Source organism: Amia ocellicauda, chromosome 22, assembly GCF_036373705.1.
Source record: "Amia ocellicauda isolate fAmiCal2 chromosome 22, fAmiCal2.hap1, whole genome shotgun sequence".
Lineage (NCBI taxonomy): Eukaryota > Metazoa > Chordata > Actinopteri > Amiiformes > Amiidae > Amia > Amia ocellicauda.
The window spans coordinates 12,570,019-12,588,331 of record NC_089871.1 but is presented as its reverse complement, the minus strand read 5'-3'; the positions used below and the strand labels follow the sequence as shown (position 1 = coordinate 12,588,331).

General features: G+C 45.9%; 1 protein-coding gene across 7 annotated transcripts in view; it reads left to right on the top strand.

Moving 5' to 3' along the window:
* Positions 1 to 18,246, top strand: part of myo9b (myosin IXB) — a 62,651-nt gene extending 44,405 nt beyond the window's left edge. For 3 of the 7 annotated variants that reach the window (XM_066695350.1, XM_066695348.1, XM_066695353.1), the window contains 23 exons: positions 149 to 271; positions 497 to 646; positions 1,071 to 1,231; positions 1,770 to 2,582; positions 2,810 to 2,900; positions 3,178 to 3,360; positions 4,641 to 4,756; positions 5,504 to 5,613; positions 6,781 to 6,965; positions 7,513 to 7,620; positions 7,808 to 7,975; positions 8,177 to 8,218; positions 8,370 to 8,481; positions 8,728 to 8,801; positions 9,014 to 9,203; positions 9,405 to 9,533; positions 9,650 to 9,755; positions 9,965 to 10,096; positions 10,410 to 10,533; positions 11,317 to 11,364; positions 12,658 to 12,773; positions 12,973 to 13,100; positions 13,620 to 18,246. In XM_066695350.1, coding sequence (XP_066551447.1) covers positions 149 to 271; positions 497 to 646; positions 1,071 to 1,231; positions 1,770 to 2,582; positions 2,810 to 2,900; positions 3,178 to 3,360; positions 4,641 to 4,756; positions 5,504 to 5,613; positions 6,781 to 6,965; positions 7,513 to 7,620; positions 7,808 to 7,975; positions 8,177 to 8,218; positions 8,370 to 8,481; positions 8,728 to 8,801; positions 9,014 to 9,203; positions 9,405 to 9,533; positions 9,650 to 9,755; positions 9,965 to 10,096; positions 10,410 to 10,533; positions 11,317 to 11,364; positions 12,658 to 12,773; positions 12,973 to 13,100; positions 13,620 to 14,116 — 3,906 coding nt within the window. In that variant the 3' untranslated portion in view covers positions 14,117 to 18,246. Of the gene's footprint in view, positions 1 to 148; positions 272 to 496; positions 647 to 1,070; positions 1,232 to 1,769; positions 2,583 to 2,809; positions 2,901 to 3,177; positions 3,361 to 4,640; positions 4,757 to 5,503; positions 5,614 to 6,780; positions 6,966 to 7,512; positions 7,621 to 7,807; positions 7,976 to 8,176; positions 8,219 to 8,369; positions 8,482 to 8,727; positions 8,802 to 9,013; positions 9,204 to 9,404; positions 9,534 to 9,649; positions 9,756 to 9,964; positions 10,097 to 10,409; positions 10,534 to 11,316; positions 11,365 to 12,657; positions 12,774 to 12,972; positions 13,113 to 13,619 lie in introns of all 7 variants that reach the window. The other 4 variants (XM_066695349.1, XM_066695354.1, XM_066695351.1 and 1 more) reach the window with 3 other exon arrangements.
* Positions 18,247 to 18,313: the final 67 nt, after the last annotated feature.

Sequence of the window (18,313 nt, the reverse complement as noted above, 5' to 3'; positions counted from 1 at the left end):
ACACGCCCCTTTCGTAATCAATCCAGTTATTTGGGATCTTCATAGTTCTCTTACAACTATAGTAGATGTGTGTATGTATATAATAGATATGTGTATTATGCTTTGTCCAGAATACAAATTCTTAGTTTGTACTGTATTGGTTTCTCAGGAATTTATTGAGCAGTTCCGGGTGCTGCTACCCAAGAAGGCTAATCCAACTCAGGAGCATATCTCCGCCCTGTTAGAGAAGATGGGACTAGACAACACCAACTACCAGATCGGGAAAACCAAGGTATACTCACAGGCCACTTTGTTCTCTGTTCCCTGTGGTTAACCTGTCAGATTGGAGACGTTATTGTTAACTGGGAGATTCTCTGGCCTCTTCTCTTGGAACATGTAATCCTCTCCCAGCCCTCACGATTGGTCTCCTCTTCATCTCTCCTCTTCCTTTCATCCATCGCTCTCTCTGCCTCGCTCGCTCACTCCATCCAATGCTCTCCCACCTCCCTCTCTCCAGGTCTTCATGAAGGAGCCGGAGAGGCAACTGCTGCAGGACACGCTGCACAAGGAAGTGATGCACAAGATCATCTTCCTGCAGCGCTGGTTCCGGGCCAAGCTGGAGAGGAGGCACTTCCTGCTCATGAGAGTGGCGGCTTGCACCATCCAGGTACTCTTTCTGTGGGGCTCAGCAGGGGGTTCTGGAATTATTTGGCTCTAGAGATTCTAATCTAAGAGGTTCTTGTGACTAGAAAACTTTTTGGGAGGTTTTGGGTGGTTTTAATAATGCTGGTCATCTTTCAAGACTGGCTAAGATCACTTCTGGCAGCCTGTCTTGGAACACTACTAGGATGGATGTTCAAAGCCTAGAGGGCCATGTTCCATTTAGGTTTTTTGGATAATTTTAAACTGCCAGCACTCTTTAAGAACTAGGAGGTATTAACGTGGTCCAATTAAGCTGAAGATTTGAATGTAAACAGGCTCGGATGGGTCTGTTCGGGTTCTCTATTCTTCTATTCTTCTATTCTATCGTCTTGCTCATGATTGGTCATCTTCTTCCTGCCCCGTCTGTCTCCTCTCCTCTCCTCTCTCAGCATGCCTGGCGGCTGTACCAGGTGCAGACGCAGTGCAGGGCTGCCGCCACCCTCATTCAGGCCGTGTGGCGTGGGGCTCGGCAGAGGGCTGCCTACCACAGACAGCGGGCAGGCATCCAGAAACTGCAAGCCGTGGTGAGGGGGCACTCGGCACGTCGGAGGTACGATTCACACCGTCGCCCCGTTAACCACCCTGTAATTGCCTCTCACCTCTGGCAGGGCAGGAGAGGTGTCACACCCCTGCCTTCAAAGGCTTTCTTAATGAAAAGCCTTCAACTTGCCTTTTCAAGTATAAATCGTGGGGTTTCACAATTATGAACCCCCAAGGTCTGATTTAAAAGTTGTATAAATTCTGTTATTTATTGGAGAAAGAGCATTGACGTGAACATGCCTGATTTTCCTACAGACCTGGCCTGAACAGAACTTTATGACCAGCCGTCTGCTTTTCTAATCATAGTTTTGGATTTTTTTTTTTTGAGTGCAATAAAAATCCATTTGGGACGATGAAGCTTGGCAGGAAGGACCTGTCTCTCTCTATTTTATAGCCGTTGGTGACTCAAGTCAGCCTTTTCTTTTGGCGAGCTGCTTTATTTGTTTTTAATTTTGAAAAACTTTCTCCATATATACTTTAAAAGAAAGGCTTAATGTATATCTGTGAAGCACAGGTTTTTAATAGTTAATCTGTCCCCGTTCCTTTAGGTGCCAGTCCCTTCGTGAGGAGAAGAGGATAATGGAGGAGGAAGCCAAGAGGAGGGCAGAGGCGGAGGTCGCGAGGCGAGCGAGTGAAGCTGAGCGAGAGGCAGAGGAGAAGGCTAAAGAGGAAGAGCAGGATGAGGAGGGCGAGGAGATGACAGCGGAGGTGGATATGGCAGACAGGGAGAGCAGGGAGTCCTGGGCTGAGGATGTCGCCAAGGCAGGGGCAGCCGAGGAGGACAAGGAACAGGAAGCAGGCGACCGGTCCCAGAGGCCTCCACTCCAGCGCAGAAAGACGCCCACCAGCCAGGAGAAGCGGGAGTTGAGGCGGCAGCGAGCGATGGAGCACAGCCAGCGGGAGAGCGAGCGGGCGGCCATGGCAAGTACGAGTCCAGTTGACCGCCTGCCCCCAGAGTTGGTGAAGGTCAAAGGTCAGGAGCTTCCAGCTCCTGGGGGGGAGGGGGGCAGTGGCAAGCTGAAGGACCGTGCGGATAGCAAGGAGCTAGACCAGTACACCTTCGTGGAGTGGAAGGTGAAGGAGCCAGCGGGGAAGAAGGAGGCCAAGCCCTCGCCGAGCCGCCCCTGCTCCCTGCCCCTGGATGCCCCCAGCCCCAAGCATGAGCGGAACGGCCAACGTGAGCCGGTCAGCCCCACTGGGTCAACCACCAGCACCACCACCCTGCAGCGCTACAACAAGCAGGTCGAGCTGCGCGACAAGGGGGAGAAGTGGAGGGAGAAGATGAGGACCGAGGGAGGGCAGCAGGAGAGCCCCAGCCCAGAGCGCAGCATTCCCGAGGACCAGAGGCATAAGGCTTTGCAGTAAGAGCTAATCAGAGTGTCTGTCTTGTGGTGATTGCCTCTTGTATGTAACTGCTTTTTTCCTCAAGCAATTTATTTTTTCTCCCCAGCGATGATATGGTCACAACAAAAATAAAAATAAACGGAGTACGAGTATTACGTGATGTTCTGACACAAGACTGTTGGTTGTGTTCTGTCCAAGAACTGTAAGTCTCAGAATTTCTCAACCTATCCTCTTTATTCTTCAGGACCAAAGGCATCTCTATCTCGCTGGAGAACGTATCCAAAATAAGCTCCCCTGGATCGGACAGCCCCATCGGACCTCCATCCAGCAAAGAGGTATCTGTGGGGTTCTGTGCAGGAGAGGAAATGACTTGTGGTTTATGGTGGTTTGCTGCCATAATTGAATGATAGTCAAAGAATTATCAAATAATAATCGAAAGCATTGTTTTTACTTAAGTGGCTTCAAAATGAATTTCTGTCAGTAGGTTTGTGGGCACAGAACACCAGAAGAACAGCTGGCATTCAGAAAACAGCCAGAGAGTGTGTCTTGTGGGTGGGTGGGTGGGTTGGGAGCACTCTGTGTGTCTTGATCTGTTGACCTCTGACCCTGTAGGCCAGGGTGCCCTATCGCATGGCGAGGCATCACAAGCCCAGACTAGCCTTTGTCCGCAGTCAGTTGATCTTTAAAAGTGCCGAGATGGAGGACCTCGAATACTGGACCTTCCCGCTGCCTCCTATAAGCCCCGGTATTCCTCCCCCACCTGCCACGTACACCAAGGGGCCGGCAAAAGCACAGGTACAGCAGGCAGCGGAGGGGCGGAAGACTCTGCATGCTGGGGGAGAAAAGAAACCAGCTTGCTTCCTGGGGTGTCCCGCGCTATGTACGGCTTCTTAAGAAACCACATCATCCCGGATAAGTCATCCAGTGCCGCCACGCGCAGTCCGCTTTAACCTCTGGGTGGAGGTGAAGACTCTCTACCTGCAATCTAACCTCTTTCTACAAAAAAATGAATCCTAATAAACTTTTGGGTGATTAAGGGAAGTCTTCCTCTTTCATCTCCGGTGTGGTGAACCTCCAGATTACAATTACTGACCCCTGACATACAGTAGCCAGAGTTGTGCTCACTCTGTCCAATAAGAACAATCTGAATCAGTGATCTTCAAACCCATTACTTGCACTCCCAATAAATGTATTGCCGTTTCCCATTGCAGTTCACACTCTGGGCTGCAATGGGAGTCAGTGTTATGGGCCTACTAATCATCCCAGTAGCAAGGATAATGAAGACTGAGCCCCTACGTCAGTCAGCCCTTTGTTATTCCTCTCTCTCATCCTTTCTTAAAAACTAAACTACTAAAGACAGTGTGCTTGGATTGGTTATAGCTGTGGTTCATAAAAGAAGGAAAACAGAATTTACAGGGATTCATTATCTGAGAGAAGCTTAATTTAAGGGTAAAATGCCCAGGTTCCAGAAATTGTGATGACATAATTCGTATCTTATTAGCAAAAGGGGTAGCCGATCTTCTGCAAAGGTTGGCCACAGCTGTACCCAGATGCCATAGCACACACAAACGGGTCACACCAAGAGGGTTAATAATGCCATGGTTTGGGATTCCAGCGAGTTGCAAGAAACCCCAGATTTGCATGTCTTTGTGTGTCATATCGATCCGGGGTAAGAGGTCTTTTGATGTGGATTGGACTCAAAACCAAGAACTACCAGTGGGCGTCTCCTGTCAGTGTGACATCACCCAGCTCAGTGCTGACCCTATGATGTGCATCTAAGGTGTTAAAAGGACATCGGCATTGATCCATCTGGAGGAACACTTGAGGGATGGGATGCAGGGCTGGTGCTGCTGGGCTCTGGCTGGGCCTGATTGGAGCTCGCGAAAGGGGCGCCATAGCTGACCTGGCTCCTCATCTGTCCTGTGTGCAGTGTGGCAGAAAACTGAGGCCTTTCATTAAACGCTTGCTTTCACAGGACAACACTAGCTTGGGATTTCCCCCACACCTGCATTGTTTGTGTTTTCTGGTAAATACGTTTTTTAGTGATTCTGACCGTGTCCTGCTCGATGTTTCAGACCCCTCCAGAGACTGCCCATGATGGAAGCAAGATGAGTACGCAGAAGAAGAGACCCAACGAGAGCTCTGGACTGCAGGACGCCGCTCAACCGCAGCTGCCCACAACAGAGTCAAAGTATGTCGGCTCCCGCTGAACCCGATCTGGGCACCACCTGAGTGTTGTGCGAGGGTGGAGGGCATTCAGATGGGTTTTGTTTGCTGGTATCTATTTTTGCCAACTGATCTTACACAGTGAGGTCAGCTACGCCTAACAATACACAGGGTTTTTTCATTCTGGGCCATCACACTATTTAACATCACTCACAGGCTGAACGATGAATACCATGAGAACTGGAACAGAATGAGAGTGTAGAGTCGGCGTGGTTGACCAGCCTCCACGATTTGCAAGAGAAAAACCACTCCAGTCCTGGCTTGGGGGGTCGGTTCTTGTGAAAAGCTAAAAGTCTAGATGACCTCATTCCCATTCAGGGGGAGGACAGGAAAGCGGTGCTCGTGGGAAAGCACTCTCCTTGTCTTAATCAAACCTGTCATTGAGAGGCTCTCCTGTTTCTTTGGCATGTTGCACATGCTGTTTATTTCCATATATAGAATCGCAGAAAGACTGGTAGAGATTTATTTGGAAAGGATTCCTGAAATTCCACCCTGTAATTTTCCCTGGATTGAGTGTCCTGCTCCCAAGTGGAAGGCAAGGACGAGACAGCTCTTTGGCACCCAGAGTGGTGTAGTAAAAGATCTATAAATACATGTATATATAAACAACAATAATAAGCTTTGTTTTTCAAGATGTAAGCAGATGCCAGTTTAGAGGCCTAGTGTTGTCTTAGCGCCGTTCTCTGACGCGGTGCCGTTCTCTGTGTTCCAGACCTGGCTTCTTGCAGAAAATTTTGAGGCGACACCCCAAGGAGGTTCCGACACCCGAAGAGCCCGAGCTGACCCTGACCCAGGCCATGAACGAGTACATGAAGAGAGAGAGTAAGTAGAGGGCCTGGAAGAGAGCACACCCCTGAGCAGATGAGGAATCCGTTCAGTCCATCTCGGTTGGTCAGTCGGTTGTCAGGAGCTCGATGTTGCAAGAACCTAAACCGTCAATGATTTGTGGAAAGCAGGTTGACCTCAAAAAGTTCCATCTTCCATCCCCTACTTTGACCGCTAGAATACTTTTCTTCACCTTCTCCCACCCCCTCTTAGATCTCAAACTGAGGATTGCTTTTCTTAACAGGACTGTTTGTCTATTTTTTCCTCTGGTGTTCTCTAAACCCCAGTGCTCTTTGCTCTTAGTCAACGTTAAGACGGCCAGAAAAGTAGAGTAATGCAGACAATCCTGTATCATCGCAGGATATTCCTGGTTTCCTTACGCAATGTGAAAATATTCTTGCTGGCAGACTCCTCTTAACTGGGAAGATCTGAGTTTGGTTTAGTCTGAACCCTGCCTTCTGTGGGTGGAAAAGGCTCTTCAATAACTCCTTTACTTCTCATGAAAGAGGAGTCGCTTACAGTACTGTGTGTTACAGCTGTGGTGTCAGTGTGGGTGCGGATGCTATTTCAGCTTTCACCAGATATTTAGAATCACCACCTCAGAGAGAAGGCAGGTCTGCATTTAGGCAGAATTATACCCCCATCTAGTGGTTGTGAAAGGGAAAAACGTTTACTCTCCACTTAAGATCTCTTGTATTTTATATAGTAGTTATTTTATGGTGGGGATTGTTATAATAAACATGGTTTAAAAATAAATCAAAATATATCAAGTGAATCACTATCTTGTGAAAAACAGACATGATACTACATTTTTAAGCCAGAACATTGGATTATTTCAGCTTCAAATCAGCCAGGCAAACAAAATAACTTCAGATGCTTTTTGCTCCAGTGCAATAATCCCTTAATCCTTCATCAGCTTCAAAATAAACTCCAGATACTTTCCCAAAGCTATATATATATATATATATATATATATATATATATATATATATATATATATATATATATATATATATATATATATATATATATATATATATATACACTTTTTTTTTTTTTTTTTTTTTTTGTTATTTTGCAAGTGTCACATGTGACTGAGGTGTGAGTAACTGGTGAATGGAGGGGTTGACAATGAGCTGAGCTCCTCCTCTTCTCCTCCCGCAGCCACGTCCCCCACCTCACAGCCCCGCTCCCAGCACCCCGACCCGGCCACCAACAAGTTCAAACGCAACCCCACCATCAAGATCAGCCGTGCCACGCGGGTGTCGGAGCAGTGGAACGCCTCCCTGGACCGCGAGATCACCAACGCCAACGAGCTCCGCCACCTGGACGAGTTCCTTGGCAACCAGGTGGGCGACCCTCCCAGGATTCTCTTCTTACAGTTTGCTTTTCCAGTATTAATTTTGATTGGCCACCCTAGACTGACCATAAATTGATTTAAAAATAAATAAATGCATGTATGTCTTATAAAGTGCTGTGTAAAGTTATATATCTATATATCTATAGATATCTATAGATATCTATATATATATATATAATATATATATATATATATATATATGGTACCTATAAAGGTACCTACACAATTATTTATATGCTCCAAACAAGTTTTACTGAACCCAGAAATGTATCAATGCATTTCCAGTGGTTAGAGATCTCAGTCAGGACAATGTATAATCCCACATTAGATTTTTGGTCCCAAAAGACATCATGGTTAAATATTGGGTCTGTTGGGCAGTAGTTGGGGGAAATACAGAAATGTGGTCTTCCTGTGTTTTTTTTGGTTTTGTTAGTTTTCTTTTTTTTCCTCCTCGATTGAGTAATTGAATATAACGCATGTCGTTTTTCTGTAGAATGTCTTTTTAATGTCTGATCGGCTCGGTTTTCTCCCCCCAGGTGAACGACCTGCGATCCCGCGGGAAGCAGCTGTCTGGGACCGAGCACATCTTCATCACAGCCACCATGCAGTTCCGAGAGTACATCAAGGGCATGTACTCCCTCGCGGTGGGTCCCCTGAGGGGTTGGGGTGGGGAGGAGGTTGCCGTCGAAGCAGCAAGAATGATTGAGAAGTGAATAAGCTAAATTAGACTATTGTGGCTGTAATGTCGGCAGCTTTACCTGGGGGGGGGTTAATGAGCGTATGGATTGGAGCCGACCAGCCTGAGCCTGTCCTCCTCTTGTCTCGAAACAGACGCACGTGGGCTACAAGGGGCTGATGAAGAACTACCAGATGAGGGTGGCCACCCTGGCCGGGGAGAAACAGAAGATGGAGGTCCAGCTGGTTGTCAACCTGTTCCAGTCGGTCCTCGACGGCTTCATCCGTGGAGAGATCAAGAAGGAGGAGGGCGAGCCGACCAAGGTATGGCACGGTACCTCTCTCGCGTGGTCCCTTTGTATGTTTGTGGGACTTTCTATGTACCAGTTTTAATCACATGGGTGACCATAAGACATTTGACCATTCTTATCCATTCGCCCCAAGATGGAAGTGTGTGTGTTCTGTCGTTTATTTGTAAATGTATTAGTCAAACACATCTGTTTCTCTACTGGTTTTGTCTTACAGCCTGCTAAAGCTATGAAGAAGAGGCGTAAAAAAGACAAATCTGTGAGTACCGTCTTTCGCTTTCAAAAAATAACCGCCTAGGCTGCTTATTGGTGAAGATGGTGTTGTGTTTGTGGGGAATTCCCTAATTGGACAGAGCAGTGAAGGGGTTCTTGAATCTCCCTCTGTGTGACTTTTTTTTTTTCTTTCTTAGTTGGAGAATATTCTGGGTCACAGGTTCAGCACTTACCAGGTCAACATAATGCAGTCATGTGACCAGTGCAGCTCCTACATCTGGGGCATGGAGAAGGCCTTGATGTGCAGCTGTGAGTACATTGCTGTTCCCATACCTACAGACTTCCCGGTTCACTTTATCCAGACACCTCCAGTCCTAAATGAGTTCACACTTGTGGCTGATCTGAATTTGAACTTGGGGGGTTATGTATTGAGCTGAAGATTCAAATGAAAACAAAACTTGGGTCGGTTTAAGACTTTGATCAGTGGAATAGAGATTCTAGATATGTATGTTTATATGTATTTATATGCATGTTATTTTCCCCTTCCCTTTTCAGCGTGCAAAATGGTGTGTCACAAGAAATGTCTCCCTAAAATCCACACCGACTGTACCTCCTATTCTATGAAAAAGGTAAATATGGGGTGATGGGGGAGCAGAAGTGGGTTTTGTAATTGCACAAATCAACATTTCCAAGCACAGCTTCACGGCTGTACTGACAACTTGTCGTAAAAAATATATACGTCACAGTGCGGTCAGGATAAAATCACAATCCCTCTCTATGCAGAAATGTTCTCTCCAGACACTGACCACTCTCTTGCTCTGTCCTTCTCCCTGTGTGCCAGAATGAGGAGGAAGGGTCCCAGCACTTTGGTGTGCGTGTGGGCACCCTGACCTGCGACAAGAACCCCGTGCCCAAGGTCCTGTGCATCCTGCTGGAGCACGTGGAGATGAACGGCCTCTACACCGAGGGCATCTACCGCAAGTCTGGCTCAGCCAACCGCATGAAGGAGCTGCATCAGCTACTGGACACAGGTCGGTCCCCAGCTCATCTTAAACAAAAGTGTGAAACGGAAACCTGACTTTCAAAGCGTCTTGGGTTACTTGGAAAGATTCTGTAGGAGATGCGAAGTGCTTTGAAATCCAATAAACTACGACGACAGCATAGCATGGGAGAGGGGGCTGGCAGTCCGAAATATCATCCTCAAATCTTTGTCTCCGTTTTCTTCTCTTCAGAGCCCAGCTCGGTGAATTTGGAGGAGTACCCCATCCATGCCATCACGGGCATTGTGAAGCAGTGGCTGAGGGAGCTTCCAGAGCCCCTCATGACCTTCACCCACTACAGTGACTTCCTTCACTCTGTGGGTATGTATCACTCCTGAACACCAGGGCTGCGTAGTGTACCTTGGGGAACTAGGCTGAGAAAACTTAATTGGCCATAAGTGACCTTCTCCTGTCCATCCATCTGTCTCTCCCTGCAGAGCTGCCAGAGAAACAGGAGCAGCTTTTTGCCATCTACCGAGTCTTGGACCTGCTCCCTACTGCCAACTTCCACACCCTAGAGAGGCTCATTTTCCACCTCGTCAGGTAGGGCCCTACTACTCCTGACAGTAGCCTTAATAGCCTAGAGTAAGTGCTGCCCAAGAACCCACAGATCGAACTAGTAGTATTTTAACCAAGCAAAGTGATCTAGAACTGCTTGGGCAGGTGTCGATTTTAACATCCAGGCTGAGGAGCGTAGGCTGCTGTGTTGCCCCAAGTGTGGCTGATGGGCAGCGGATCTCTCTCCTTCACAGGGTGGCCAAAAACGAGGCTCACAACCGCATGTCCCCTAACGCTCTGGCCATCGTCTTCGCTCCCTGCATCCTGCGCTGTCACGACACAGCCGACCCCCTCCTCAGCATGAAGGATGTGGCCAAGACCACCACGTGAGTACCTGGGGGGGCGCTCGGCGTCATAGCAATGGAGCGGGAACAGGACTAGAACGTCCCAGCTGTGGATTTTGGTCAGAAATTCAGGATGGCAGAGTTTCCAGGCCATGTTTTAAGGGGCAGTTGGTGTTGAGGCTGTGTGGGACGGGATAAGACATAACTTCAGATGAACAAAACGAGCCCAAAATTCAGAGAGCGCGTCATATTTATTGGTTGTTTTGATTTTTGATTTGAATTCTTCCTCGATGAGTTTAGTCTTCTGCTGCGACTGAATCACCATGGCTGATGCCTGTTTTTCCTGTGTGTCTAGGTGTGTGGAGATGATAATAAATGAGCAGATCAGGAGGTACAATGAGAAGATTGAAGAGATCGAGCAGCTGGAGTATGCCGAGGCTATGGCCGTCAACCAGCTCAAGCTGAAGAGACAGAACACGGTAATCACACTTGCGGGGCAGAGCCAGCGGGCAAAGAGCCACCTCCTTAAATGAACCAGAGACACCAGTAGATGTGGAATTGGGATCTGGAGAACGTCAAGCAGCTCTAGCGATGATCATCAGGGCCCTGTGTTTTGCATGAATGAAATGCAGTTTAAATGCCAAGTCAAGCAAAACACAGGGTCCTTATTATGTGTAGAGGAGAATCATACAGCTCGTTTGGTTGTGGAATACTAAGAAGCATATGGTGTTAATTAATCTCCAACCTCTTGGTTTAATTCAAGCGCTTGATAGGTTAGCGAGACTTGACGGGTCATGAAAGAAAAGCCAAAATCTCTTAAGCTATGATTTATTGTAATGTATTTTTAGTCACTTTTAGTCAAAAGGCCCAGATTAAATCGAAATCACCCACTAATTAAAAATTCCAAACCCACACTATACATGAAGGTGGCTTTCGGTTGGATATTTTGAACTTCTAAAAGGCTTAGATTGAAAGGAGAGACGGTTTAACATTTGGGTTACTGGCTTCCATTGGCTTAAACAACTCTGCTAGAGGAATATTAAATATCCCATCCTGATTCAGTGTTGAGAGTGTGAGTGAAGAGCTTCTTTCTCACAAAACCAGTACAATGAAATGAAAAGATTGAGAACGACACTTACTTGGGTTTCTAAGACCTTGAGCCATGTTTTCTGAAGGGTGTGGCACTGAAGTGTAATTTGAACTTTCTCTGGTTCTCCGTTTTTTACATTTGTTCTTCCTCCTCTCCCCCCCACCCTCTGTAGCACTGGCATTTACCACTCAGGTTCTCCTCTCCTTACAAGGGAGCGGTGGTATGTATCAGCCCTGCTTGGTTTCACCAGTGGGAGAAATTGCTGTGCCATTCTCCTCCACCCTACTGCATGCCATGAAGACATTCACTTCTACTAACACCGATTTGAGTAGCATGTATATTGTTGTGTTCTGTGTTTTAATTTTTGATATTGTGAGTGTGTTTGAATGTGACTGTGTTTCAGTGGTAAGGGTGGTGGATTTTGCCTTGGAAGGAGACGTTCAAAGACTTACGAACAATTCGGATGGTATTGCCAAAATTCTACATGGACAGGGAGAACGGGGAAAACATGATTTGTTACCTCAGATTGAATTCAACTACGGTTTTAAATTTCTGGTTTGGCATTTCCTCCCACTGCACAAGGCCAGAACTCCTTCTCCAAGCCCGTGATTCAGAATTATTCTGGACTGTTGGTCTACCCAGGAGGATGTTTTGTGACTCCAGGGTCTGTTGCTAGCGAACCGCATTGGTGTTTCGATCCCTCCAGTGACTCATATCGGTCCCATCTCTTGGTCTGACCTTTGCATTTTTCTGGTGTCCAGTTTTTCACAAGCAGCTTCGTTAAGAGGCTTCAGAAACGCGGACACCAGCAAGGACTTGGTGAAACGGGGTAATGGAGCCTGTGATTGGGTGTGTAACGGGTCATGGGCGAGCGGGGCGGGACAGAATCAGATTTAACAATAGTCTGATTTTCCTCAAATTCCCTTTTACTTGGTTATTTAATATAAAATTCAAAGCTGCTTTTCTCAGACTTACTCATGTGGGCTTAAGTGTTTTTTTCTTTGAGAATTTGAATCTGGATTAAAAGAGAATAATACGAATTGTGGTCCAATAAATCTTTAACTCTGTATTTGTAAATTTCACGCAAGTCTCCATTATGACTCCGGAGGTGAGATATTTAAAAGACCTATTAACCAGCTGAACTACATGAAAGCCATCTTTTGAATACTTTTTTTAAATTTTAATTTTTAGTAGTTAGAAAGCATGCCGTGCTCCTTCTGCCAGATTAACTCGGTGACGACCGGATGACTGCACGTCTCTGACTGCACAGCATTTCACTCACCGCATAAGATCTAATCGTCCCGTGTGCATCGTGAACAACCGTGACGTCATGCGTTTCCGCATGCTCATAACCTATTAAGTGCCTGTCTTAAATCACCATTGTGGACCATTCAGCGCCACAGCGTCTTGAGTTAATGCAGCTCATGTACTAATTCATACCAAACGCGCACAACGAACATCACATTGATCCCGTGGGCTGTGATAATGAATGCCTCCCTCTGTCTGCTCAAAGGTGCACGAGAAACAGTCTTCGAACCTGAGCGACGTCCCCGAGGACGAGCCCGTTAATCTGGACTCGGACGCAGAGCAGACCCTCATGATGCGCATTCAGTCCATCAAGCAGGAAAAGTAAGTGATCCGACAGAGATTTCTGTTTTAAAGCCTGTTAGTTTCCTCATCACAAAATGTCATCTTCCAGTACTCTGGAGTGGAATATGTTCTCCTGTGGCCCCATAATGCACACAGCGGCAAAACTGGGGGACGTGGCAGTCGGGGGTAGAGACAGAGATGTTGCTCATGATCATCCCCTGCGTTTGTCCTGTCCCAGGGAGGAAATCGCATGTCGGCTTCCGGATCTGGAGCAGCCGGGCTCGGACCAGGAGAACCTGGACTCAGAGGCGTCCGTGAGCTCAGAGAGTCTGCTGGATGACCGGCCGGGGAACTCGGACACCGAAGGTCAGTATTAAGGTACAGTCTGCACCTTTTCTATCCATTTTTACATCGTTGAACCGTTGCTTTTGTTTGTATTCTTTTCTTTCCCTCCCCGTATAGTTTTTTTCGTCGTTTTGGTTCAGGTTGTCGGGAGATGTCGGGAGCGAACGCCTGCCTTTAGATGGGCGATGTTGCCGTTGTTGTGTTCTGTAGCAGGTCGTGACTACTTCAAACTACACAATCAGATGAGGGAAACTTTAGCTTGCCAATCAGAGGATCTTGTGTGTGTGCATGCACTGTTATGGTTTGAAATTTGGCCATATCAGATGTGCAGGATTCTTTAAAATAGTTATCAGAAACCCCATTATTTTACAGTTAAATGCTTTAAAAGGATAACCGGATAATGAGGACAGCATGAACCAGGAAGTACAGGATGTCTCTGTGGGTGTTGCGTGTTACAATATACTGTAAAGCTGGTCCGCTGGATTAGATGCAGCCCTCTTGTTGCCCCTCACTGACCTCCCCTTCCCCCGTTCTCCCCAGGGACGCCAAAGGTAGTAAAGAAATCGCCCTGCCTGCCCAAGCCTGCCGATCTGTCTCTGCGGTGTGCCAGGCGGTCCCCGCCTCAGACTCAGCCTCAGCCTCGGCCTCAGCCACCACCACAGTCGTCGTGTGACTCCGACCTCGCCCAGGCCACCCCCTCCCGCTGCCTGCCCCCCACCACTCTGCACACGGTCAGGCTTCAGCGCCGGCAGCCCGTCATCCCCACCGCCAACATCAAGCTGCCCCCCGGCGTCCTCATCCGCACCGTCTCCCAGACGCTGCCCCAACGCAACGCCATGACCCTGCAGCTGGTGAAGCGGCGAGAGCAGCCGGCGCGGCGCAAAGACAGCATCCAGTCTCTGTACATCCTCCCCGGGTCTGAACCCTTCCCCTCCCCCGCCTCCGCTGCCAACGACTACGAACCCACCCCCAAAGTCACAAGGCGATTTTCGGACCCCGACATCCCGTACATCGACGACGAGGCGTACGAGAACTAGGCCTGAGAGAGAGCATGCACACGTTCTTGCAGGATGGGAGACTCGCTGTGGATTTTGTTACAACTATCCAGAGGATAGATTTTTAATAATAATAATAATAATAATAAAACAGGATTTCTCACCAAGCACTTTTCTATACAATTCGATTTTTTTTTTTTTTTTTTAATATAAAACTAAACAGTGCTGCATTTTTATGTCAGCAAACAAAACCTAAAAGAAAAATTATACGTTAACTGTGGACCAATCTTTCTTCAGATGTTTCTTTGAAAGGGACCAGCAGATGTCAACAGATTGAAGCACCTTTTCTTGCCTTCCTCACCCCCCTAATTTTATTAGCACTGTGGAAGGGGAACAATGGAGTCAAGACTGTGCCTTACTTTTTTTTTTTTTTCTTTCTATCCTGTATTATAAAATGCTTCAATTGTTGTTGTTTTTTTTTCTATGGTCTTCTGTATTTTAAATGAAGAGGGGGGTGATCTTTTATCACAAGGGGTTTATAGTTCTTTTCTTATCTTGTGTCTTTCATGTACAGAAAAGCTCCTGTGGACCAAATGCCATTAATGTGTCAATGGTGCCTTATGTGCAATGGACTGGACCATCTTCGCAACCTTCCCACCCCTGTATAATGCATGTACAGAGTTTAGAAATGTTACAGAAAAGAGGGAGGGGACAGGACAATTTGATTAATCAAAGGGAAATGTACATTGTCTCATTCAGAAACCCACAAGACAAATGTGACACTATCCATGTTCTCGATCAGAACCAGCCAAGTCAATTCAACTGTGCGGTAAGAAAGCATGTTGCACTAAGTGACGTTTTTTTTCTGATGGTGCTTTGAGCTTCTATTGTACAATGTATGCTGTTCTGAGGTAGTGACACAGAAATTTAAGTAAACATTATAAAGAAATTCTTCTTTTAGAAACCAAGAAGAATTTTGTATCAATTTCTTAAACTAAACCGAGGACATTTATCTTTGCTGTGTTCATTTGCATTTAGAGCTCCTCCCCCTCTCCTATCTTGGGAGGCTGTGTGCTTTGTAACCTTGTATGCTCTCACCTCATTGGATGATCTGGTGTGAAGTCATGAAAGACGGGAAGATTTGTATTATTTCACACCTGGGGAAAGGCAGTACATGACAGAATAGAGTGTGAATGCTGTAAAATGACTAAACTGGGAGAACAGTTCATGTTATGAGAGGTTTATCCTTAGGTAGGGCCCTGTGTTTTGCATGAGTAGCCATTTCAATTATATGGACCGATCGCACACAATGCAGGGCCTTGCATATAAGGACTAAATGGGGTGATTTTAAATGCTAGAAATGTATCAATTATTAAGTAATTCAGTGCTTTCAATGCTAAATGTTGTCCATATTCAGCACAGTTTTTTTCTTTTTATTTATCTTTGTTTTTGGGGGGTTTGTTTTTTTGGTAGGGTTTAGTGGTGATCACATTGCATTGTGACCAGATTGTCATCTGTTCTTACTCTAAAACAGTGTTGCAAATAATTAATTTAAATGGTCTCGTCTGAAGTCCCCGCTATCAAGCTATATGCATGTATTTTTTTGTGGTTGAACTAGATTGCAGCAGACGATAAACTAAACTAACCATCGATCTTCCCCTAAAGCAGGACCCCAATTAAAATTAGTAGAACAATTGTCATTCCAGTGCGCCGCAGATGGGGCCCTAATAAGAGTGACCACATTAGTATATTTAGGTCAAAAAGAGATTGACCCAAATCAAATCCCCACAACCAAAAACAAATGTCCATAAATCAACCCTCAACGTGGAGTAGTTCATTACGGTCTACTTGAGTCCATCTGGAATACACCCCGTTTTAAAGCACGGCTGCCTCGTGTCTAGGAGATTCCCATTGAAAAGGAAATGGATCCCTGCAGCCTCACACTTCTCCCAAAGCCACACCTGGCTCTGTCCGCCGCCATCCCTTACACCGTTGAGAGGTTCACACTTCAGTACGAGTCCCCTGGAAAGATGCGTCCTAAAAGAACAATCCTTTTGTTGCAGGTGCTTTCTAAATGAATGTCTGTAGAATTGGAGGACACCCGGAACATCTGTACAGCGACACACGGAGCCCTTCGCACACATCTCCAGACAAACACGCCCAGTTATGAAGGACCCACATCGGAGATTACTAAAGAGTTTAGCAGTCTAGCCCAAACTACCCAGCCGCACTGCTGAAACTCACTGCTTTGCCACCCTCTGAGAAATCTGAGGGAGATCCAGATGAATCGGGATGGCTGGATTGCCTCCATCATTATGGCCTTAATATCATTTGAAGGAAAAATAGAATGGTTTCGCAGGAAAACGGGTTCACTTCAAAGGGATTTATTTTACAATTGTAGTGAATTGCAAAAAAAAAAAAAAAAAAAAAAAGTGTTCATTTTTGTTTTAATGTTTTTTGCACGTTACAAAAAGGACTAAACCCAAGGAAGTGATTTGGGCTCCATCATACCGGTTTATGGATCTTGTGAAATGTTTTTTTTTTTTCCTTCCTTATCACAGAATGATAATTCAGATGCATGTAATGTCCCAGCAGAAACAGACTGCTTAGGAGTTTGCTTTGTAGGGGTTTTCTAGGAATCATTAGTTTTGTAGGGATCTTTTTTGTGTGTAATAAACTAGGTTGCATTCATGCACAGATTCAAAACCATTTCATATTCATAGTGCAAGTCCATTCTAGCTTGATACTAAATTAACATTCTCTAGTGTTCTGAAAAACGTCTGGAAAACGGTGGATGTCTTAAACAGTTGCTCAGAAGAAAGCAGTCTGTCCTTTTCTCAATGCTCGTCAGTTTGATTTTCTCCATTATCGAGTCGACATTGCAACGTCACATTCTTGCACCCTGTGGATTTTAAGCCACACGCTGCACAGATTGCCCATGAAAAAGGCTCGTCTCTCAGCTGGGTTGTGGACAATTAAGAATCCTTTTCGTGTACGGACTTCACTGCTTCGCTTCTTGAAACTGTTAAATTCTGTTTGAACTGCAATCTACAAGTTCACTGTGCATTTCCATACATATATTAATTTTATTTTTCTGCTTCTGTGTATAGCTGTTTCACCCAGGTTTTCTGGTCTCACTGTGTATCCAGAATTCGCAGTCCTTGGTGCTAAATACACGGTTAAATGCTGTACAAATGTAAGACTTGGAGGGGGTAGGTGCAGTCAATTAATCCGCTTGCACAGAAATCCAACGTGGCCTAGACGCTGAAGAGTACAGGTGTTCCTTTTCTTCGGTAGAGTGTCTCCATAGCAGGACTAAAACAATGGACACGTTGAACTGCACAGACCACTTGACGGGAGGACGGGTTATCGTAGATCTTTAAAGTACTGGGCTTTTTCCCATTCGTCTCAATGGCACTCTGTGGAAACCTCCTTTGAGACGCAGAGAGACACGGAGGAAAACCAAAAAAGAGGGGTGGGGTGGGAAGCGCCTCACAACTGTCACAATGTACATTTTCTTGTTTTTTATTTTTATTTTTCTTTATATGAAACGTGTTTGGAAACCTTCAGTTGGGGGTCTGGTGTGTAAAAGGACTGAGAGATTGTAGATGGTGTTGTATGCGTGTGCTTTTATAAACCACAAAAAAACAATCTCCATAGAGAACAGCCACCAGACTATTGTATCTACCATGTTCGTAGAACTGTTCAGAGTGCTTGGACTAACTAGTGGACACAGTGTTGCTCTTCAGTGTACAGTGTGAGCAAGCAATGGAGACTGAGGGAAAGTGAAACCATGAAATGCTCCTCTTCATTGAATCACTTCCACAGGTGGAGTAAAGTGGATAACAGTTGACCATTCAATTACCTTTTGCTTTTTTTTGTGGATGCTTTATTAAAGCATTAAAATGATGCGAAAATAAAAACTGCTGATCCAACCTGACGTTAAGTGCTGTATATACAAAGGACACTTCTAGATTTGCTGGAGTTGGTTTCTACGTCCATCTATTGCTTCTCATGCTTACAGAGCAGCACTGTGTTTTAGGATTTGTCGTCTAGGATACTCTATACGGGGCTCCTCTCTTCGCAGATGCTCCATTTATTTGAATGGGTTGTGTGTATACAGTATGTACGGTGAAGTGAATGTGTATGACAGTAAATGCAGCGTGCATTAACCTGTGTTGTTTCTGAATTTTCTGCTACTTTTTAATCAGCTGTTCATTTTGAAAGAATGCCAAAATT